Here is a 26,243-nt window from a genome sequence, read left to right on the forward strand (position 1 = left end):
ACAATCGTGCAGTATAATAATGTGAAATCATTTATAGACGTCTCTGATCAAAAAGCATCATATTCATCAGCAGTGCGTAGGGGTATTAAGTGGTATAGGAAAGTTTCAATTGAACTTTTGGTTAACACATCTATTACAAATGCACATACTACATACGAGGCTATAACAAACAAAAAGATAAGTATCACTAAATTTAGAGAAGAAATCGCCTCAGAAATTTTTCGTAGTCGAAATATTCAGATGAAAAATTTGGATGATCGTCGTGTTAACCAAGAAAGAAATCACAAACTTTCCGAAGTGGAACAGAGAGGTCGTTGTACAAGATGTTATAAAAATAATAGTGCTAGAAATGGACGTAACTTTGCTATAAAAGAAACAAAACGTGTTAAAACATCTTGTCTAGCATGCAGTGATAAGTTTTTGTGTACCAACTGCTTTTTTGACACTCATTACTGTCAAGCAAAAAAATGAACATTGTGTCCAAAAATGGTACAAATAGTTTCTAAGAAGATAATTACGCATTTATTTCTGCCACAAACTGTGTGTACCATTTTTTGACACGGCCCTTACACATGATTTTTTTTTCAAAAAAATACCTAAATGTTGATATTTACATGTTTTTAGTATTAAATATTGTGAATTTTACCAAAATATAGTTTCAGTTTCTGATAAAAAACTTCAAATTTATAGCCAGTAGCCAAAGTGTTAATTTACCTTTGAATATTCTGTCTAAATTAATTCTCGACATCACGTTACCACATTTTACCAAACGTTCTTCAATGTTTGTCAACCGTTTTCCAATGCCTATATGTATTTATTTTAAATTAATACTTTGATGAACTTACCACTTTTAAAATTATTATACAAATACACTATAAGGTAAACAATGTTTTTGATTTTGGAAGGAACTGTTAGTATCCATAAAACACATGATCATGTTTTTTTCAAATATTGTCTCTCAAACAAAAATAAAACTCTACAAAACAATAATACGCCCAGTCCTAACATGGTTCAGAAACCTGAATTCTAACAAAAAGTAATGAAAACATGTTCGGATATTTCTAAACAAAAGAACTAAGACGAATCTATGGAGTAGTGAATGACAATCGAGTGTGGAGAAGATGATATAACTTCGAACTTTATAGAATATACCAGGAACCAGATACCGTAAAACATATTAAGATAGGACGTCTGAGGTGGATAGAGCAAGACCCAGAACAAGGTTCCTTGATAACATCGATGAAGACATGAGAAATAAGGGAATACGTGCTTGGCGGAGAAAGGCCATGGATAGAAACGACTGGAGAGAAATTCTTGAGGAGGCTAGATCCCCCGCAGAGTTGAAAACCCAGAATGATGATGATAATCTGTCGACAAGTCAAAAAAAAGTTAACTTTAAGTATTAGATATTTTTTATAAACCATTTCCTTCATTTTTCAATAATTTCAACTCAATTAAATTTGTAACACAAAATAATAAGTTTATTAACAACTGAAAAGCATCAAGCTATCAAGAAAGTTATTGTGAAACCTTGAGATCACAGAATCAAAAGAAATTGAAAAAACAGTTTAAACCAAAAGATATGATGCTTCCAATAATATGGAAAATGTGGTCTCACAGAAGGATGCTTAGAATAACATGGACACACGAAGAAAACGAACACGAAAGCATTGCGAGAAATGGACAAAGAATACGAAATAATAAACACAATAAAAATAAGAAAGTTACCAATATCTGGAGCACGTAATATGAGGACAGCGATATGAAATGCTAAGATTGATAATACAACGAAAGATAAGAAGAGGAAGGAGTATAGGAAGAACCATAGCGTCATGGTTGAAAAATTTAAGTTACTGAATAGAGTAACGATAGTCCTGATGATTTCCAACCTTCGATTGGGAGACGGCACTTAAAGAAGAAGTAACTTACAAAAATATGAATAATTCTCGAAATTCATATAAATAAACGAAATTTTCATATTACTGGAAAGCAATTAGGATTGTCAACAATACTTTACTTTTTTTGTTTTGTGGTAATTTAAATGCTCAAACTAAAAATTGTAAATGTTTTTTTAAGAACTCGATAAATCCTAAAAGTTCTTATTTTAGGTCTATGAATATTTTGTTGTAGACATTTTTCATACGTAGACTTCAACAGAAGCTATATATGGTTTTTTATGCTTTTGAAATTTTCGATATAAGATTTGTTTTTTTTAATGCGCCTTCAAAGATCATACTTTAACTCCAATTTCGTTAATTACTTGGAAAACAAAGATAAGATAGGGGAGGGAAGGGTAAAGTGAAATGGTGGGGTAAAGTGAAATAGCACGTTTTCAAATTCTTCCGCGAACGGAGCCGCCACTGTTTACAATCCAGTCAATTTTTAGAAGTAGTACGTGCTTATCGACCATTTTGTGGCAGTCGTCTGTCGATGTTATTGAAAATATCACTGTTTATACATTTTTGGGCGACAATTTGTAATATCTGCAGGTGAGTGTAATTGCTAAATCTTCTATCTTGTTTAACTAAACATATTTTTGAAACTAACACACAAAAACAATTATAGTTAACCACCTATTATACAAAATATAGATTGTTAGGTTAGGGTTAATAATTTTTACTGGACCAGTATTGCTTTTAAATCCATTTGGGGCAATGTGAAATGTTAATAGATGGGGCAAACTGAAATATCGTTTCACTTTGCCCCACATGTAATTATACTTGATTACCACCATTAAATAAAGAATATATGTCTTTCCAGGTGTAAAATGCGAAATTATAAACGAAAAACGATCCAACAACAATGGTCTGTGGAGTCAATGAAATCTGCAATCAGGTCTGTGCAAACTGGCATCCTTAGCCAAAATCAAGCTGCTAAACAATACGGAATTCCTCTTGCTACGTTAAATCGGAGAATCAAATTCGATAAAAATGAGGAAGAAGCGTCAAGAAAGAAGCTAGGCCGATTTCAAACCGTATTCAGTCCGGAACAGGAAAAATCATTAGTTGACCACCTTATTGGTATGGATAAGTTATTTTTTGGTCTTTCTTATTTAGAACTAAGAAGTTTAGCTTTTCAGTATGCAGAAATTAATAAAATTCCAAACAACTTTCATAAACAAAACTGTTTAGCTGGTAAAGACTGGTTGTATCTATTTTTAAACAGGCATCCGCAACTGACATTGAGAACACCAGAAAACACATCAACAGCTAGAGCTTCTGGCTTTAATAAAGTTTCTGTCTACACATTTTTTGCTGTATTGGCTGAACTTCAAGATAAATATGCTTTTTCTGCCAGCAGAACCTACAATTGTGATGAAACTGGCATAACTACTGTCCCAAATAAGCCAACAAAAATTATATCCGTAAAGGGTAAAAAGCAGGTGGGAAACTTGACATCTGGTGAAAGAGGCACTCTAATTACAGCCGAAATTTGTGTTAGTGCTGCAGGTCATTACGTTCCACCTCTTCTTATTATTCCTCGTCAAAAAAGAAATCCTATTTACGAGATAAACTTGCCTCCAGGAAGTATTGTGACTTTCCATAAATCTGGATGGATGCAGACAGAAATAATGAGCAATATCTGGTTCCCTCATTTTCTGAAACACACACATCCAACTGAAAATGATCCTGTACTCCTAATATTAGATGGACATTCAACACACGTTAAAAATTTGGCTTTAATTGAAATAGCAAGACAACACCATGTTCATATTTTAGTAATTCCTCCACATAAGTCACACAAGCTCCAGCCACTTGACGTAAGTTTCATGTATCCCTTAAGCAATTATTATACTCAAGAGGTTAGAAACTGGCAGAGAAACAAATCGAATAAACTTATTGAATTACAAGATGTAGGTCAAATATTGGTAAAGCGTATGCAAGGGCAGCCACACTCTCAAATGCAGAAAATGGTTTTAAGTCAGCAGGTATTGTCCCACACGATAATACCAAATTTTCAGACATAGATTTTGCACCGTCACAAATAACAGAACGAGAAAATATTTTTGAAAAAACCCCAGATTATTTTCCAGCAATAGCTTCTATTCAACCTGAGCCAATGAGTTGTGAACCCTCGGCTTCTTGTGATTCAAACAATCAGGTAACTAAAGAAACAGTTGAACCTAATATTGAAACATCAGCAGGTAACAATAATGAAAACGACCAGACACCTCCGAGCAAGAGTGATTTATCAATTTCTTGTCGTTTATTTTATAATGTAAAGAACACTTCCGACAGCTCACACACATCTCCTTTAAAAGAATTACGATCTCCAAGTGATATTCTTCCATTACCAAAAGCAACATCAAAACTGACAAAAAAGGGTGGAAAACGTAGGTATGGTAAAACTGCTATTATAACATCTTCCCCGTATTTGTTAGAGCTAAAGCAGAGTTTCGAAAAACCAAATACAAAAACCGTAAAAAATGTTAAACGAAATTTGAGCCAAGAAAATATTAAAAGTAAAGCTAAAAAAATGAAGTCCCGAAAAACATCGATGGAATCTGAAAGCTCTTCCGAAGGGTCCACGAATATATGTCAGGATTCTGATTCAGAAGAACTTATTTCACTAGATGATGAACTCGAAACAACAGAGTTGCTTCGTCGAAAAGATAAGGAATTTACTTTAATACAGAAGAATATTGAAAAAGATGATTATGTCGTGGTAATTTTAACAGAGATAAGAAAGGGAACAGCCATGAAATTTGTTGGAAAAATTAAAGGGCATTGTTTAGAAAACATTTACGAGGAGGAAGCATATGACATAACTTACCTGAGAAACTACAGAAACCACCAGGACTCATTTGTGTTTCCAGATATACCTGACGTCAGTGTTATTTTAAAAAGTGAAATTGTCGGCGTTCTCAGCAATTTTTCTGCACTTCGCCATGGAATAATTAAATTTTCATAAATGTTTTTATTATTTTTAAATTATCATTTGTAACAAATATTACAATAGGTACTTTTGTGTTATTTTTCTTAATTAAATTTTCATTTTAAAGACTTTTTATATATGATAGTTATATCTCACATTACCCCACCAACTATTTCACTTTACCCAACCGTGTGGGGCAAAGTGAAAAAAAGACAATGCCTGACAAACTCTCGCATAACAAAAAATTTACTGACTTAATTTAATTTATATTTCGAGATAATGCGGTTATAAGATATGTTTTTTACAAAATCTTATTTCGAAAAATGTAAAATTTATTTAATTTCAAAGTTTAGCTATTCCACTTTACCCTACTCTCCCCTATATAATTCAAATTTTCATTTAGATTTATCGAACACTACAGGTTACTTACTAATTAAGAACTGAACTTACCTTCTAGTATCGTTTAATGGACTAAACTTAAAACTATATACAATTATTAGACAATAACTATAAAAAACGATTTCTTCATGTTACACCTATCAGTAATAAATTTATAAAATTTAAACTTTATAAGAGAGAACAAGCCCTATTGTTAAATTGTAAAAAAGTTCATTCTAGAAATGTCAACCTAGACCTCTTACCTCAACGTATCAATGTCAACAAAAGTTACTATTACTTTTTTTAGCAAAACGGAAAAATAATTTATATTTATAAAATGATACTACCTTATAATTTTGTAATAGGAACACAATTTGTAAATTTCAGTGGAACATCTAGAGTAAACTCTCGATGAACTCAGACAAGAATTAGGTAAAATAGAATTTAACATTAGTCGAAGTGGGATATATCTTCGTTTGCTTTCCAGAAAATCTAATTTTGCAGAGGGACGAAGACACATATCGACGGTCACTCGAGCTCAGACTGATCACCACAAAAGCCACTTAGATAGCAATTTCGCTGAAACATCAATTCAATATTTGGAGAACGTAGTCATTCATACTTGAACCAGATCAAATGCCCATTGAATATAGAATCAAATAGCCTGATAACGGCTAGGTAATCGCTGAGCTGAGTATAAAGAAATACTATCAGTTTATGCGGGTATCAAAACCACTTCCAGTATGCTAGGACAATCACAAGCCGTTGGATATTCTGAAACAACATGCATCGCTATCTGAAGTTGAAAACATAGTTCATCTATTGCTTTTACTCATATAACGTATAACAGAGTAGAGCGCAGAGTGGCTCCTCTTAGTCGTGAACTGGCTGGTTTGATATTTCCTCATAACCATTTTGGGTCTCACTTGAATTAACGTGACGTTACAATGAATTAATATTTGGAAATATTCAATTTCGGATTTGCAGGAAATGTGTTAGCTGAAGTATGGAGTTCAATGGAAATTGATGGCTATCATGTTACTACAAAATATGTTGGGCAGGGGAACAAGATCTTCCTGATTTCCCAGACATTAAATGGTATTCAGAATATGTGCGTGAAAGCCAATACTTGCTTCAAAATGGAAAATATAGAATGCTGTCGTCCAAGAAGTGGCCTATTTAGATTACTAGACAACAGGTTTCTCCCATCACCAGTAAAAGTAAAACACACAGTAAAAGTTGATGATTTGGTATTGAACGATGGAGGGCTATTTCTTAATCTTTCAGTCAATTTAGCTCTACGCTTAAATGCTTCATTCAAAGATTTTTTGCAAGTGCTCTACGATTATTTTTGTTCAATGGTAAAATTGAAGATATTAAGTCGAACATGCAAAACGTGTAGTCTTTATCATGCTTCCGTTAAGTCACTAAATCGTCACATCGAGAAGATCCATAAAGTCGCTCCTCGTCGTGCTAGTATGGCTAGTATGGGCATGCATTATTCAAAATTTAGAGCCCCAGGATGTTGAATGGCTCGATCAGTACAGATGGGGGTAAATACTTTCAATAAATCTGCTTACGCAATAATGGCTCCAAACGTAATGATACCACTATTCTTTATTAAATTGGGGGCTACTTGATGTAAATCCATATTCAATAATATACCTATCATAAAACAACACCGTTTATAATTTTTCAGAATATAATCAATTTTCATATTTAGTTGAAATATCAGTTTCCTCAGAAGAATGACAGTTGTAAATCAAATATTCCTATGCGCTAATAATCTGTATTCCTAAAAGAAGGTATTATTGCTTTTTTGTTTACTTAAATATCTGTTAATGATAAAAGATGCCCTCTCAATTCTCTATTTCTTGGGCGTAGATATTTTTAAGGTAATTAATTTCTAATATTTCGAGTGTAAGCTTTTTTGTGTTTTTGTTGTTGGGTTAACCACATAGGCCAACCACTTAATTGCAGAAAAGCATTAATTCAACCATAATTTTTAAATTTCATGTAAACAACCAAAAAATAAAATAATTATTAGACGAGAATTTTTAAAAAATAACCGCCTTAAAAATACTAAATTGATTATTAACGAAGAAATAGATATTAATATACGTAAAGAGTAATAAAAATCTTCTTTTAGCAATACAGATTGCTAGCACACAAAATAACGAGTCATCTAAAAAAATTCTGATTAAAGTAGGTTGTGGATTTTACCCTTATATTCCGATGGTTGGAATTTCAGTTATTTTGCAAATCGTAAAAATGCGTGACGTCCATGTCATTATAGTTATCAATATAAACGTTTATATGTTTATAAATAAATTGTGTTAAAATTGTTATTAAACCAAAGACATATAATACCTAGATTGCGCGTTGCAATCTAAAACCGTTCCCCCAGTGCGACAGAGAAAAAAGATGCGAGCAGTCCTTGCATCTCTTTCTAATGGCTGGGGTTTATCTACCACATGACCCTCCTGTGGGGAGTAATGTTTGACGTAACAGAGAGAGGTAGCGACGGAGTATTGTCTTTGCTTTCGGATGTGGATAATCGAGGTTCAATTCTTTTACTGATTTTTTTTATAAATTTAATATTCATCAATACAGTAAAACCTCGATATAACGGACCTCTATTTAACGGACTTCGGATATAACGGACAAAAAATCCGGTCAAATGTAAAAAAAAATAAAAAACATACTGTTAATATTACACATGCGTCTGATATATGTAATCAATATGGCATAAAAAAGCAAACTTTCGGACATAAAAAAACAAATACAAAAATAAATTTGCATTCATGTGTGATGTAGGAGAGCATAGCAATCTTGGAAAACGAATGAAATTGGCTCGTGAAACTTCACTGGAAGAAGCAATCTTAAAATGGTATGGGTAACAAAGTTCTAGTGGGATCCTGGTCCGACCAGTCGAATTGAAATTTGCTGCAATTAAATAAGCCAATCATATGGACATACCATTCAGAGCAAGTGATGGATGGCTCTGGCGCTTTCGTAAAAGGCACGGAATCATGAATAAAAGAATTTACGGCGAAGTTTCAACTGCACCAAAAGAAGAAACAGAACCTTTTAGGCAAAAAATAGTAGCAAATATAGCAAGTAAGTAACGAAATGCTATTAGAATCTCAGATTTACAATGTTGACGAACCTGGTTTGTTATGGCGTACTTTGCCTGAAAGCGCACAAGCCTCCAAATATGAAAAATTCGGATTCTCGAAGAAAAATCAACAAGGACAGGATCTTGGCATTGCTTTGTGCTAACGCTGAAGGATCACATAGATTGACACCTGTAGAGGTTGGCAAATCTCGCAAACCTAGAGTTTTAAAAGACATAATGCATCATATGCCCCTTTCATACTATAGCTCTATCGTCAAAATAGAATATCGTCAAAAGAGGTGAAATGTTTATTGCTTTTAGACAATGCTCCTGCTCATCCCTCTGAAAATATTCTACGTTCAGAAGATGGAAACTGCAGGTGTATGTTTTTGCCAAAAAATACAACATCGCTTATTTAACCCATGGATCAGGGAATAATTTTGGCAGCCAAACGAATATATCGCAGAAAGTTTTTAGACGAAGTAATGGTTGTATTGTACGATGGAGATAATGCAGAAGATACAAGAGCGCAAAACTTAGGGTCTTACAATTTAAAATCAACAATTTTTAATTTGGCTGCAGCATGGGAGAAGGTGAAAGGGCAAACATTAAAAGAATGGTTGGAAGAATTTCTTTGATGGCCAAGATGCAGACATAGATTTAGAAGGGTTGAAAGTTACTAATTTCTGTAGGACAATACATAATAATGCCGGAGAACATGTAGCTGAGGAAGATGTTTTACAATCGCTAGAAGTAGATGAAAGTGACCCTGGGTCTAACATCATAACTGAAAGTGAAATAGCAGATGAAGTTATGAACCTTAAAAATGAGGACGGAAGTAAAGATAGCAAACAAGACGACAAAACAAGACTCTTAAAAATGAAGTTATCAGAGGTAAGATCGCATCTCGACGATCTAACAACATTTATTGATTATTCATCCAATAGTTAAACTGTTTTTAGGGAGTTGATCATAGAAAAACAGCAAACATGGAAAGTGCAAACGAAACTTGTTCAAAACGGGATTACTAACAGCAAGCGCGTCGATATCCACAGCAACGTCACTTCACGACGAATGTTCGAAGACAATTACTTAAATAGAATTTTGTTTGTATGTTGTATATATATATATATATATATATATATATATATATATATATATATATATAATTACAGTGTACATATATATATATATATATATATATTTTCAAAAAAAAGTATTTTGATTTATTTTAACCATATTTTTATATAACGGACTTTCGGCTTTAACGGACACCCCCTCCCTCCAAGTAGTCCGTTATATCGAGGTTTTACTGTATTACTTTTATTAGATATTATTAAATCTGTACGTAAATATTGAAAATAAATGTGAGTATCTTTAAAAATATAATAAAAGGCAATTGAACTTATTAAGTATTTATTACCATGTACGACATATGAATTATATTCTAGAAGATACTTAATTATAGATATAATTACCTGGTATCTTTATCTATATTTTCAAATTATTTTAAAAAATATATAAATTGATAACTAAAAATCCTTTCGCACTGGATGAATGGGAAGAGATGCAAGAACTGCAACGCGCAGCCTAGGTATATGTCAATGTACTAAACAAACTGTAAACATTAAGTCAGGTTATATACATGTCAGTCTATGCAAGGGGTCTAAAATCCCAACCCTCGGTATTTTTATCACACAGATTACACTCCTTCAGTATTAGAGTGACGCTTTTCTGAATATCAGAGAAAAACAGCTAAGAAACTTTTGTTGCTATTTTTTTTATATTTTCAGAAATGCTTGGAAGTAAAATGTTTGTGCTTAATGAATACAATAATATACAAAACTTTTAGGCTGATAAAAACCTTACAATTCGATAAAATAAGATAACTGGAGATAATAGTTTCCAAATATAAGTATATTCAGTTGATTTTTACATTTTAAAATATTTATTGCAAGTTCTGCGGTAATATGAAATTTATGGCACTATTGGCTATTCACTCTTTTCATATAAAATTTAAAAAAAAATCGTTTTTTTTTTGTTTTAACACACCAACAAAATTAAAATTAACACTTAGCCCCTATTTCGTTAATTGAATATAAAGCTTCATTCTGTTTAAATTCTGGCGGCATATTTAAACTTTCTATAAATTCTAGATAGGAATTTCTGAAAAGATTCGATTGAGATTTCTTGCAAAATTCTTTATATACTGAAGCACATCTTTTTGACATTTCGGCAATACAGAGTTTTTGGTGATTTGTTTTAGGTACAAAATTGGCTATTCTGTTACTGATATTCTGTAAATTCATCTGTAGTTTGAGATTATCGCTAGCAGAAACATATCTTTCTTGAAGTTCTATAAAATCTTTAAAGAGACCAGCTTCACTATTCCAATGCTCAATGTCCGTTGATCCATCTTCAATCTCCCTAATTAAGATTTTTATAATGTCGTACTGTTCGTTAATGAACAACGAGGGAAGTAAATGTGCTACAAGAATGTCATTTGCTTTACAATAATCTCTGGCATAAGCAAAATGATTAAATGCTTCAAAATATCTTTGACACAAAAAGGTTTTTTCGCCCTTCACACGATGTATCCATTCTGGCGGTATATGCATATTATTAACTAAATTATTTTCTGATTTAATTCCTTCTTTATCGACATCCGGAGAAAGATTCCGATCTAAAATTTGCATTACAAGTGTTTTTTTCAATGCATTGTCTTTGAGATGTAGTAACACTAATATTGCCCATTCCCATTCCCCCAGAGATTCCAACTGATTGGAGAAACTAGTGCAGAGTTTATTTTTTTCAGAGTCATCCATTATGCCTACATCTAACGAGAGGAACAGCTGAAGAAGTAACCAACTAAAATACAGAATAAAAATTATGAATTTAGAATCAAACAATAAAATAAAAATGTTACATGTTAGTACATAAGTTACAATACAATTGTATAAAATACTATAATAATATATATAATAATACTATCATTATTATTATTTAAAATATTCAAATATTCTTTTTATATTATCGTAATTCCGTTTAAAATATCATAATTCCGGCAAAAATGTTTCCTTTTTGTGCAGTCACCATATATGTATTATTTTTTGTGCTGAACACGTGGTTGGATGTGATAATAAAAAAATCAAGCTGCATTCCATAGTAATATCTATAGCACATCAAATTTGTGCAACAATGAATCAGTTACATATTAATAAAAATTGGTGAATTAACAAGATTGATGTTGTATGTACAGCGTTAACAGGCCTTTTAGGCCCATTGCTGGATGGATAATTTCCATCGTTTTCTATTCTTAGCTAACAGCTTCCAATCTCTGATTCCCATCTCTCTGACATCTTCCATCACTACATCTCTCCATTTCTTTCTTGATTAAGATTGATTGATTAAGAAAATATTTGTTTTCCCCTCATTTTTTGTATTTATTGCTATTGTGCAGCAAGTAGAAAAAAAATTGATGTTTTTTATTGATGGTTATTACCGAAGTTAACACATAAATTTTTCCTATAAAAATCGGAAGGCCCTTACATCCACCTCAAAACAGATTCGACCTGGTCTATTTCAAAAAAAAAATAAAAAAAAAAGTCAAAAAATATAGTTAACTCTCAATCAAGCATTACCATCCCGCTCCATTATCTTATTTATTTTTAGCACAAACAAAAAACTTGGACACACCAATTTTCAAAATAATCATATGCTATGAATTCACGTTTCGAATTTTGCATGTTTCCTGTTCAGTGACAATCGTAACTTCGATTTCATCATCTTCGGTTTTAAAAGTTTTACTATAATTTTGTTATCTGTCGATAGGAAAAGGTTATAAAATGCTGCTTAGAGAGATTATCATATGCAAGCGATTCGTAATTTATAAACAGAATATTGTGAAGAATTAAATAAAATCTTAAATAAACAATCTTGCGAAATATAATGTTTGATAATCAAATATATTAACTAAGAAATAAAGATTTAAGTGAAGTAAAATATTTTAAAAGCAGTTATATATACCTTAACCAGTAATCTAGGTGATTGTCTGTATGAGTTGCTGAATTCAAAACAGTACTCAGACGATGTGCTCTTGATTGATATAGTACCAATATGTGATACAACAGATCAAAGGAATTATCTTCAGCATAATTATATTCATAAGGTGGATTTGGCAATTCTGCATAGTTGTACTCCTCGAATGCTTTTTTATATAACTCTATTACCATTTCAATTGGAGCTCCCGACGGAGACACATACCTAAAATTAAAAATGTATTTATACTCCACATTCAAAAATAAATATTGAATGATTTGGTTTATATGTATGTAATACAAATATTAAAGAATAAAAAATAACCCCAGATTTCTGGTATGCATATATATATATATATATATATATATATATATATATATATATATATATATATATATATATATATATATATATATATATATATATATATATACAGGGTGGTCCTTAAGTAATTGTACAAAAAGAAACAGTAGATTCTACACATATTACCATTGAAGCCAAACTGCTTTAATAAAATGTTGATATTAAAAAAGATACAGGGTGTTAAAGTACAAAATTAAAATTTTATTTTTTGCTATAACTTTCATATTTGTAAATATTTATGTATAAAAATTTACAACTAGGTACTTTTAAATACGAGAAATTATATTTTGATGCACACTTTGATGTAACTGATAGAGGGCGCCACTTATGCCACATATGTGGTATAAATTTGCACTTAACTTTTTTGTTCTTTAAGTTACCTGTATTTGGGATAAAAAATATTAAGGACACATTATTTTAACAAAAAAAAAGGTATACTTGTTATTAACTTCAAAACTCAACAGTTTTCGAGATAATCGCATTTTAAAAATCAGCTGCATAATTCTGATCAAGGCAATTACTCCAGGCAACGAAGAAAAAATAGACAAAAACATTAATACTTCTGAATTTTGGTATAAAATACCTTTAATTAAAGTTAATAGTTAACAAAATATTAAATAAAATAAATATATCAGCAGGATAATTAATAATAGGATTTGACAAAATATCAGAATAATAGGATTTTATACCAAACATTTTACGTTTTATGTTAAATTAAAGTCATAATCAAAACATTTTGTTTAGAAATCAAATTAAGAAATAGTTAAACTAAATAACATAACTTTTTGTCAAAGTAAGTGTTCGATATGTCCACCATTTTTAATTCATTTCTCAATTATTCCATAAAAGGTCGTCTCATATTAAATACCATCATTGGTTCTAAAGAAACTGCTAAACTATTTATTTCTTCCCATAGTTGGTTGCGAATATTATGGGATTCTTATAGACACGTTATTTTAATGCGTTCCATACACCAAAATCAAGCGGATTAAAGTCGGGGCTACATGGTGGCTATAATGTATAATGGATGAATATATTATTTTGGATACATATCCAAATCTTATGGTATATTATGAAACTACATCTTATTTGTCGCAGAAGTTAAGTAATGTATTAAACTGTGATGTATCTCGTTCATTGGTTACTTATATACATACGGAATAACCTATTGATGACATTACTTATTTATATGATTACGTTGCAGCTTACGAGTAACTATAATTAGATTTTAAACAAATGGACTATTATGATCTACTAACGAACTAATATTATGCTAAACTAAATTGCCTGGGTGTTTACTATATTTATAACAATATCGGATAATAGCAAAAGTATTATGAAACAGGACACATATGTGTTATTCAGTACCCGTGCTCTAGTTTCTATTTGTCCTAATAAAAATCGGTAAACAATTTATGTAATGAACAATAAGTATTCTTTTCGGATTTTTTATGAATTAAATAATTATATCAATATCTCACCACATTGCCAAGGAATATGACTACCACGACCAATCCAACGTTCAGAAAAGTTATATTTAAGTATGTTCTAACTGCCTTCTCTCTAGAATGTGGTGGTGTACCATCTTGCATAAATTACATGTTTTGGGTTTTTAGCATTTTACAATAGAGAAAAAGTAATACAATGCCATTATAGAAAGAAGCGATAGCAAAGGTAAATTGTAAACATGATGACGGCCAACGTCTGAATACGGACACGGCACCTAAAGAAGAAGATGAAATATCTTTTCTCCAATAAGACATTTAGCACCCATAACAAAGCATTTTGTGATGTTACATTATCATCTTTGAGTTATTTTAATAAGAATAAACTCTGAATTATGCTTATCTACAGGTATTCAGTGCTTTACCGCACAAATATCAAACTAAGAATTATTGTGCAGCTGACTTATAAAATGCATTTATCTCAAAAACGGTTGAATTTTCAGGTTACTAACAAGTATACCTTTTCTTTGTAAAAATAATGTATCTTTAATATTTTTTAACATAAATAGAGCTAACTTAAAGAGTAAAAAAGTTAATCGCAAATTTATGTCACATATGTGGCGCCCTCTATTAGTTACATTAAAGTAAGTATAAAATTATAATTTATCCTACTCAAAAGCATCCAACTGTAAATTTGTGTCCAAAAATATTTACAAACGTAAAAGTTATAGCGAAAAATAAAATTTTAAATTTCCACTTTAACACCCTGTATCTTTCTTAATATCAACATTTTATTAAAGCAAGTTGACTTAAATCGTAATATTTTAAAGTGCAGAATCTACGGTTTCTGTTTGTACAGTTACTTAAGGACCACCCTATATATATATATATATATATATATATATATATATATATATATATATATATATATATATATATATATATATATATATATATTGTGGAATATACTAAAACACTACGGAATATTAGTCAAATATAGTATAATAAGTCACAATGGGGATTATTAAACAAATTAGAGCACCTAGAATTTGCGGACATCTGTCTGATAACTTCAAATAAACAAGCTATGCAAAATAAAACGACCACATTAAAAAACATGTGAAATAGTGTTGGATTTAAAATAAACGCTAAAAAACCGAAAATACTCTCAAGTAAAGAAAAAACCAATAGGAGACCTGTACACCTGGAGGACAAACAAATAGAAAAAGTAGACAAGTTCATGGCGACTAACACAAGCACAAGAGCTGGAAATGTTGACGCAGATTTAATTATCAATGATCAAAACTTCGAAGCAGTCAAAGAGTTCATATATTTAGGGACATCGGTTAACCCCAATAATAACACATCTGAGGAAATAAAAAGGCGATTATAATTGCAAACAGGTGTTATCATGGTCTATCAAAGTACTAAGCTAACAAACGTATGTCTCAAAAAACTCGTATAAGGCTGTATAGAGCACTGATAGTCCCCGTTCTCACATATCGATCAGAGGCATAAACGCTAACTAAAACAGATGAATCCGCTCTATCGATTTTTGAAAGAAAGGTCGTACGCAAGATATTCGGAGCGGTCTGTGAGAACGGAATATGGAGGCGTAGATATAACTTTGAACTGCAGAATATCTACAAGCTGTAGTGGGCAGAACATGTAGCCCGGGCCCCTGAATCGAACATGATAAAAAAGATTCTAACAGCGCAACCCGTGGGAATGAGAAGACGGGGTAGACTAAAGCTGAGGTGGATGGACGAGGTAACACAAGATGCCGAGAAGATCGGAGTCGGCAACTGGAAAATGCAAGCAAGCGACAGAACAGAATGGCGTAGAAAGTTTGAGAAGGTCGAGGCCCTCTAAGGGCGGTAGCACCAAGATGATGATGATGAAGGAGAATAGGTTTAACGCAAAACGCTTTCAACACATTACGAAAGATATGGGCCTCGACAAATGCCGAAACAGTGAAAAACTTTTTAAAAAAATGCAGTCCTTTGTGAACAGATGCCTACAGATTTGGTTAATTTTATTTACGTTATATCTAATAAAGTTTCCTATTGTGGTAAAATTATGCATACATTGTACATAATACCATTACTTAAAATTAAGTGAAACTGGAAGAGTGGATGTTGACAAATGACAAAGTTTGATATTATAAACCACAGTTTTAATTAGAAATACTCATGTTTGAAGTTTCGATTTTCACCTTGGAAATCGTTCTCGAAATATAAATTAAACAGATTATTTTATTGAAAATCGAAACGTGACATACAAATTACTTCTAATTAAAATTGTTGTTTATTCCCATTAAATATTTAGGGTTTCGTGTTATTTATTTTACTACATTTTGCACTTGGATTAGAAATCAATTGATTTCACATCCAATGCTTTTTAAACTACGTTGACGCTGTCACAAACAGCAACACAATTTAATTTACGGTGCAAATAACCTTAGCGGGTTCAGCTATCTTGCTGGTGTTTTAATACAATTTGATGATGGAATGATTTAAAGTATATGAAGTATATTATTAATTTTGCCAAAACACAAGATCTGCTATAAAAGACAATACATAAAACATATTTTGATATTTACTTTTGCCATAAGAATTCCATTATTCTTGGTTTTATTCTTTTTCTCGGTTTAAGAGCTCTTGAAAATACAGTAAAACCTCGATCTAACGGACCTCTATTTAACGGACTTCGGATATAACGGACAAAAAATCCGGTCAAATGTAAAAAAAAAATAAAAACGTTGTTAATATTACACAGCTTAACCCGTCCCATGCCACTGTATTTTACAAAGAATTTCTGTAAAATTTAGCATAAGAGGAAACATTTCTAATAGTAATATGTATATATTTTTTTGCTAAAAAATAAATGCTTGTTAATTCGTTGTGAATGAACACATTTAGTAAACGCCAGTAAATAAGTTAAAATTTTCGAAATCTTACCCTTTAAATAGGAACAAACGGAAAAGAATCAATCTAACGATCAATCAAAAACTAGAGAATATACAGAAGTTGGATTCTGGAGCGTCTGTGTCTCATATATGTTATCAATATGGCATAAAAAAGCAAACTTTCGCACATAAAAAAAAACAAAAGCCAAATAAATAAATTTGCATTAATGTTTGATGTAGGAGAGCACAGCAATCTTAGAAAACGAATGAAATTGGCTCGTGAAACTTCACTGGAAGAAACAATCTTAAAATGGTATGGCCAGAAACGTTCTAGTGGGATCCCGGTCCGAGCAGTCGAATTGAAATTTGCTGCAATTAAATTAGCAAATCATATCGACATATTATTCAGAGGAAGTGATGGATGGCTCTGGAGCTTTCGCAAAAGGCACGGAATCATGAATAAAAGAATTTACGGCGAAGCTTCAGCTTTTCAAGTACACCAAAAGAAGAAAGTGAACTATTTTAGGAAAAAATTAGTAGCACATACAAGTAAGTAAGGAAATTCTATTAGAATCTCAGATTTACAATGTTGACGAAACTGGTTTGTTATGGCGTACTTTGTCTGAAAGCGCACAAGCCTCCAAATATAAAAAATGGAATTCTGGAAAATAAAATCAGCAAGGACAGAATCTCGGCACTGCTTTGTGATAACGCTCATGGATCGCATAGATTGACTCCTGTAATGGTTGGCAAATCTGGTAAACAGATAGTTTTAAAAGATATAATGCATCATGTGCCCGTTTCATATTATAGCTCTAAGAGGCATGGTTCACCTCAGATATTTTCAAAAATTGGTTTTTTTAAAGAAATTGTACCTTCAGTGAGAAAATTTCAAGAGAAGAAATTGGGAATACCGCCAGAAGAGGTGAAATGTTTATTGCTTTTAGACAACGCTCCTGCTCACCCCTCTGAAAATTTCTATATTCAGAAGATGGAAACTTTAGGTGTATGTTTTTACCAAAAACTACAACATTGCTTATTCAACCCATGGATCAGGGAATAATTTTGGCAGCCAAATGAATATATTGCACAAAGTTTTTAGATGAAGTAAAAAAAAGTATTTTTATTTATTTTAACCATATTTTTATATAACGGACTTTCGACTTTAACGGACACCCCCTCCCCTCCATTATATCGAGGTTTTACTGTACTCTAAATTTTATCTTTATATTATTAATAACACAATTTAATGTAACTTTGTTAGATACAAATACAAAAAATAAGACACACATTCAATACTATTAATGTTAAAAAGCTTACCACATGTGCATTCCAAAGGCGCGTTTCCAGTCAATATTCTCAAAAATATTTACTTCGTCTTTGACAGGAATTCCAGAAAGAAGTAGATATATTTTTTTCATATCTTCGTTGATGTGATTAGAACTCATGGATTGATACCAACTTTCTATCTGTTCTTGAAGGAACATTTTTGTTCTGTTGGTCAAACTCAATTGAGACAGTATTAATGACAAATTCGGAAGTCTTTTGTCTATAGCTAAATTTGCTGCTTCGTTTATTTTGAAGACGGAAAGATTATTAAAGATTTCCTGTACTGGTTCTTCACTAGGTTCATCATAATTTGTATTCATTCTTAACCTAAAAATAAAATACATTTTTAAAATGCTGACTTAAGCAATATCCAGAGATGAACAGGTAGATATACCTAATAATGATTAGAATATTATATAAGAAATAAAAAGTTTGTGATATGGCCAACTAGGCAAAAACTAAATGGCTCTTTTATATAAACAGAATAACTAAATAAACGAGACAATATCAGATGTACAGAAGATACCATAATTATCACTTTCGCTGTGTCAAATAAATGCATACCGCAGACCAGTGCGGCAGCAATTTTTTAAAACTAAACGCGATACTTGTTCAACCATTGTCTTTTGTACATATATTAAAATCGACTAACAATTTTTCTTCTGAATTTTTGCAAGACCCGCATGTGCGCTGTACGCAGTTTCCAAAGAATTTATTTTAAAATTGCAGAGGAAGCACTTGCGCGCTTTAATACAAATTTTTGTATTTAGTAAATTAAATACAATTTTTTTGATCCAAACTAAAATTTTGTCCATAAAAACAGGAATATAAAAATGCAAAATAAAATTATACAAAATATTAACTTTTGGTAATGGGTATATTGATACATGATATTCTCTGAAACATTTGCCTAAGGAGAGGCTTATCGGGATATTCTTGACAATGATAAATAGTATCTTTACGTATCTTATTTTTATTACATGTCCGACATTTTAGTTTTACAACTTTTCAAGTATTGACAATCGAAACTTTTCTTAACGAATAACATATTCTTGTTATTGCCTTGGTGCTTATTACACAATCTATGAGCATTATGCAAATTAAGTTGAAACAGATGTATGCCATTTTTTTGTACCAACGTAAAGTTTTGTGTGTCTGCGAATGATAAGAAGACATTTGGTCTTGAAGATCTACTCCGTCCATATATTTATTATATTGAACTATTGAAAGTGAATTAATTTACTCATCCCCTCGTCTATTTTTTACGGTTACGGAAAACCTAACTACATGAATCACCGATCTGCGACTCCATCATAGCTTTGCAAACCTAACTACGTGAGTCACTGAGCCGCGACGCCATCTATGAATAGACGTTACCTTTGCGGACAAAGTCTTTTTATCTCCTAAAACTGTGTTATCTTTAAGTATTGGATAGACCACCATATACAAAGGCCGCTTAAATGCGCCATACGCATTTTACAAAGAAATTGTGAGTCACTGAGCCGCGACGCCATCTATGAATAGACGTTACCTTTGCGGACAAAGTCTTTTTATCTCCTAAAACTGTGTTATCTTTAAGTATTGGATAGACCACCATATACAAAGGCCGCTTAAATGCGCCATACGCATTTTACAAAGAAATTGTGAGTCACTGAGCCGCGACGCCATCTATGAATAGACGTTACCTTTGCGGACAAAGTTTTTTATCTCCTAAAACTGTGTTATCTTTAAGTATTGGATAGACCACCATATACAAAGGCCGCTTAAATGCGCCATATGCATTTTACAAAGAAATTGTGAGGGCGGACATACCCGCTTTACGCAGCAAAAGGGTAAAAGTTGCGAATTAGGTTTTTTTCTCGCCGGGCCGATAGAAGAAGAGTTCACCTACTCGAAAAAACAGTGAACTTTACTTATGTTTTTTGACTATAAATTATATCCCCATAAAATATAGGTCTTTAACTATTGAATGGCGCACATTTTAACTACTAATTGTTATAAACAAAGCAGCTGTGATTTTTTAAACAAATTAAGCTAACTCTATTTCTATTGGTCGTAGAAAACTTTTTAATCTTTGACTTGAAGTCGGCTATAAGAATCAATAAGCTAAAAATGTGTGTAATGTATAGGGAGAGCTACAGCTTATCATTTTTCTATTTTAACTTTAACATTTAACTTTTCCGGAAATTGTGTATAACCTTCATGAAAAAAGAATCAAAGAATCGGGATTTACTGGTCATAATTCCACACTATTCCTTCATCTGTCTGAATCAGCTTCCGTTAGTTCGTGGAACCATTTGCAATTTACATAGATGCCATTTATTTTTTAAATGATGTTCAAAACTGTTTTATGACTGACATCGAAATCCCGAGCTACACTTCTGGTTGATACAGACGGATCCACAAAGAATTTTGACAAAACATTTATAATAAATTAATGTCAATTTATCTGACAGTTAAGAAATCCTTGACTAACAATTCTTACGGCTTCGTGGTAGTTACAGCCAGCCTCCTCAAAAATAATAATTGCTTTACATTTATCGAATAAAATTCGAACGTGAGCCATTTTTAAAACAAAAACTTAACAAAACTTTAATGTAGTGAAACATAATACAAGAAATTTTTAATAATAGGTTCTTCGGAATCGTTTTATTTTTTGATATTTTTAATAGACAAATATTAGGATAAGTACATAACGTAAAAAATTACATGTAAAAATGGTCCATATTGTTTTTAAAGATTTACCATAGTTAATGGAGAAGAAACAGAAAACAGGTTAATTATTACTATGTACTCAGTTAATAAATAAGCAAAAATTATATATATATATATATATATATATATATATATATATATATATATATATATATATATATATAAAGAAATACTGGATATTATTGACTGTAGATATAAACAAACAACACAGTTTATTAGGGCTGCAGTCAGTAGGTTTGGCCGGGATGTTATAGAAACACTCTTTTGAAGTGTCTTGAAGAAGGAATAAAAGAATTCCGAAAGCTCGACCAAAAGTCAAAAGAGTGTTTCTATAACATCCCGGCCAAACCTACTGACTGCAGCCCTAATAAACTGTGTTGTTTGTATATATATATATATATATATATATATATATATATATATATATATATATATATATATATATATTATCCTAACCATATCAACAATTACTTCTGAGTCTGACTGATCTAAAAATCAAATTGCTAAAAATGATGCTTTTCCCTGAATTATTATCATATTTTAACTAAAAAATATTAATTTGTAAGAAAAAATCAGAAAAAACCAAATCTTGACACAAATGTGTTAAGTACAAATCCGTACCATTCACTAAGAAGATATCTTCGGTTAGAAACTGTATTTTCACTGGGTCCCCAAAGCGAATCCGCTAAAGTCCATATACTATGTAAATATTTAGCTTCTTTAGTGTTATGTCTTTCTAGTAAAGTTGAAAATAATTTAGACTGCTTTTTTAAATATGTATGATTTTTTGCAATTGTAAATGTTGGTATATTATTGCTATCTAATTCATAGCTGCTTTCCTCCAAAACAATTTCCAACGATTTACCTAAAATTTCCTAAAAATAGAAAAAGATTAAGACTATTTTCAGACATACATATTCGAAACACTTACATCAATAGCTTCAAACTCCTTTATGGAGCCACATTTAATATCATTGAAAGTTAATTGGATACCACCTTCTGGTTTGGAAACCACATTATAAAAGTTGAAACCTTTTGACCATCCTACTTTATACGATTTCCCCCTAAATATACCCATGTCTTGGTAACTTCTTAACTGCATTAATTCATTATTACCCTCCTTTTCTAGAAAATTCATATTCTTACAATTAGAAAGAAATAATCGGTAATTTTATAGATTAGGAGTACAGGTTGAAAATGCGAAATGTTTTGGACTTTGGAGCTACAGAAAGAAAAAACGTGTTTTTTTGTAGTAATATGAAATATAAAAAAGTAGGCTACACCGTAAAGCTATCAAATTCAGAAATTTTCTTAATCATAAATACCTAAGCAAAAAAATAATAAATGATTTTAACTGATAGTGTAAAAATATGTTATTTCAAAATAGTCAAAATTGGTACACATTCCAATATTTTTCTAATCAATCCAATGCGGATAGATCATCTATCCGCATTGGATTGGATCCAAAAAAAATATTTTAATTGTGAATAAAAGTTCTCCACCTTTTATTAAAGGTCATATGTAAATGACAACAGTGTTTGAGGTGCATAACAGACACAGCTAATACTAAAAAGACCCGCCTACAACCATACTGAGCTGCCTAATAAGCAGGGTCAATTAAGACGGACAAAGCAACATCCTCAGTTTCGACACCCTTAAGTCCGTCAAAACTCCTTCGCTTATACAGTACTTACTCCGTTATATAGCTTTAGAGTAGTAGTATAGTACCAGGTCCACGGATTTGTCTTTGTGGCATAAAAAAATTACAAGTTTATAGTGCCCTAAAACATTCTGTTTCAGTAAACCAAAAGTAAATAATTTTTGGTTCTCGCATAGTTGCTTGGAACCCTTAGACACCCAGAGTTGTCATATCTCCACCCACCCTCCACAATGATATTTGGATAGTAGTGCATAAAGACTTATTTTGAAAGACTTTAGATAGTAAGTATGTAGCATTCTAGTTCTAGAATTTTGTTTTGTGATATTCCATTGCTCTCTCATTTAATAAATGATTATACCGTTGCAAAGTTTATTGAACTGTTAGGGCCGATTGTTCGAACGCTAATCAAAACTTGATTGTAATAAAATATTTAATTACAATCAAATACGTCAGAGCAGTTGCCAAAATTATTAAAAATTGCTTATTATTATTATTGATTTGTAAATAAAAACATGAAATTAATACCAAAAAGAGTTTAATTATGGTTTATTTTAAATTAAAACGTAAAATAATAAAATTGAATAAAATAAATCAGTCAAAATGTGACATATTTGATTTTAATTAAATATTTGATTACAATCAAGTTTTGATTAGCGTTCGAACAATCGGCCCTTAGTGTTTTAGATGTTTCTAAATTACAGGTAAATAGTTCTCATATTTGAATCCAGCACCCTATGGTTATTCACCCATTTTTTTAGGACGTTCTTAATATTTATACTATTGTGTAGATAGCATTTTATCTACATCGATATCAATTGTATACGGGCTATTCCAAACGTCACCTAAATATTATTTTATGTGGGATTAAACCCCAATTGACTTTAATGAAACTTACATTTTACATTACATTTTTGAATTAAGAAATTATTAGATTTAACCTGTAAATGTTTATGTATTGTCGTTGGATAGCGAAAACCAATTTGATCAAATGGAAATCGAAACGTTAAAATAATTACAATTGTGGTTTAATCCCACATAAAATAATGCTTAGGTAACTTAAACATGCCACAAGAAAACAGTTTCAGATTCTTTTTAAACTTCACCTAATCATGCTGATGACCTAAATTAGCCTAACCGTCAATTACAGTTTTATACTAAAATAACTAATATATCTTTGTAATTCACAAGTTTTAAGTAATTTTCTACTCAAACACCGCCACAGCTTTATAACATTTTGCAACAAATGGTACAAAAATTAATAATATGACTTTATAATCTATTTTTTGATAATTTTGTAAATTATAGTGTTAATCCCAATGATGTACAAAAATAGTAAAAATGATTGGTGTGGGAGGTATTCGCAGTCACTGCAAAAAAAGATGGCCATTATAAAAAATAACACCGAAAAAATCATGTCGATAGCTCAATAATACGCGACGTGTATTAATCAGTAACTAAAGCATAATCCATACACATTTCAAGTCCGTTTCAACTTGCGCACCTATACTATATATAGTAGTACCAAATAACTTTTGCATGCTGTTTACACTTACTAGCAAAATTATAAACTTTTTCAACTTTAGGCCTCAACATAACTCTCTTCTTAGGCGGACATTCTTCTCTTAATACAGGAAGTCTACGAATTTCTTCCGGAATATCCAAATATTGTCTTATTATGGAAATATGACTACCACCACCATCAGATGATCTGTCATCCTCAGCGAATAAAGTAGACTTCATAACTTGTATATTTTTGCAAGAAGTGAATTGATCGCGTGTTAAATGTAAAGGAATATCCGTGGGTATTACGTGATAATCTTCTTCCGAGATATTGTCTACATACATAGCTGTTTCTATTAAATCATCCTCTGGTTGAAAATGTGCACCTTCTTCAACAAAAATATCATCATCAAGGCCGAACTTTGAAACCTAAAGAATACAAAAAATAAGACAATCAAAAATATACATTTAAATTTATAAATATACGTCAAACTCGTAATTCCAAAGCAATACTTGTGGTGAATAAAAATCAACATATAGATATAACAATTTTTAAACTTTTAATAATATAACATAACACTATTTTTAATTCCTACAGAATAATAGTCAACTTGACATGTTACGCTGAAACGTCAGCTTTCTCCAAAAAATATAATTTTTAACTAGTTTAAAATGAGCATTAAAATACATATCTAGTTTAAGACTCGTCATATTTCGTTGAAAAATGAGCTTCCTCAAAATAATAATTTTAAACCGATTTAAAATTTGCGTTAGAATGATCACATTACTAAATTTTTTAAAAATATATGGTCTAGTTTCGAATTATCTTTCTTCTGATAGTCTAGGCGGTATCTGTTTAAACTAACGATTTTTGGGCGTGAAGCATATATCGCAGTTTTTTACATAATTCGCTCCAAAATATCACTATAAATCATAATTTCACTATGCGTGAGTTGTAAAATGTGGGCTCAACTTTCATCAATAGTAGTGAACCGATGTCAAGAACCGCTATTTTATGACACTACCCGTGACGCTCGCCTCAGCATTTTACTATAGAGAAAAAGTAACGTCAATATAGAAGATTCGCTTCAAAAATTATTACAGGAAAGCAGAAAAGTGTCTCCCAAATTAAAATGCATCTTTTAGAAGACGCCCTCTGCACTGATGAAAAGCAACTAAAAAAGCCAAAAAATATTTTTTTGTATGCCCAAAAACCTTCTTAACTGAAATAGGGATTTCAAGATATAGGGTAGTTATAAGAAGCACTAAGTGATGGTGGGTAATGTTTACGTGGATATTGGGTATTTCTATAATGAACATTAGAATCATTTATAATGGCGATCCATTACACTGTAGTTGTAAACAATATGTTAATCCGTTTCCTCTGCATTTTCCCAGAATCTGCATGTTGCTTTCCCAATTTTCCCACTTTACAAAGATGGTATCTGAGTATGCGCCATCTCATGTTTGTTTACAGACCATAAATTACCATACTCCATATGATGTCTCTAAATAGACTCCGGCACGCCACGGTGTAGGTCAAACTTAAAAGATAGGGCTATACAGAAAATGACAAGTGTGACTGCGGCGAAGAGCAAAATTCCGAACATCTATTGGTTTGCATGGACTGGACCCAGGCATGCAGTCACCTTGACCTAATGTCAGCTAATGATAAGGTTATCCAAGTGGCGAAACACTGGCAGTATCTAATGTAAAAAGTGGTCCGGACACGGAAAGTAAGTAAGTATAAGCCAACTAAATTTAAGAAGACAAAAGGCACACGTATTTATCCAAATATGGGGTTCCAGTGAAAGTGGTAAGATTACAGTATCACGTTCGCGGATAACACAATACATGTGTACAAGAAAAAGGAGGAAAATAAATATGATGATATGCAGAATGATCTTATTGAAG

At 31.5% G+C, this 26,243-nt stretch overlaps 1 protein-coding gene across 2 annotated transcripts in view; it reads right to left on the bottom strand.

Moving 5' to 3' along the window:
- Positions 1–5,797: 5,797 nt before the first annotated feature.
- The window catches only part of Nup98-96 (nuclear pore complex protein Nup98-96), a 64,059-nt gene continuing 43,613 nt past the window's right edge, over positions 5,798–26,243 (bottom strand). For both annotated transcript variants that reach the window (XM_072536869.1, XM_072536868.1), the window contains 6 exons: positions 24,383–24,758; positions 22,101–22,294; positions 21,791–22,044; positions 18,446–18,781; positions 12,398–12,634; positions 5,798–11,239 (listed from right to left, as the gene is read on the bottom strand). In XM_072536869.1, coding sequence (XP_072392970.1) covers positions 10,438–11,239; positions 12,398–12,634; positions 18,446–18,781; positions 21,791–22,044; positions 22,101–22,294; positions 24,383–24,758 — 2,199 coding nt within the window. In that variant the 3' untranslated portion in view covers positions 5,798–10,437. The remainder of the gene's footprint in view (positions 11,240–12,397; positions 12,635–18,445; positions 18,782–21,790; positions 22,045–22,100; positions 22,295–24,382; positions 24,759–26,243) is intronic.

Source organism: Diabrotica undecimpunctata, chromosome 7 (genome assembly GCF_040954645.1).
Source record: "Diabrotica undecimpunctata isolate CICGRU chromosome 7, icDiaUnde3, whole genome shotgun sequence".
In the NCBI taxonomy this organism is placed as follows: Eukaryota; Metazoa; Arthropoda; class Insecta; order Coleoptera; family Chrysomelidae; genus Diabrotica; species Diabrotica undecimpunctata.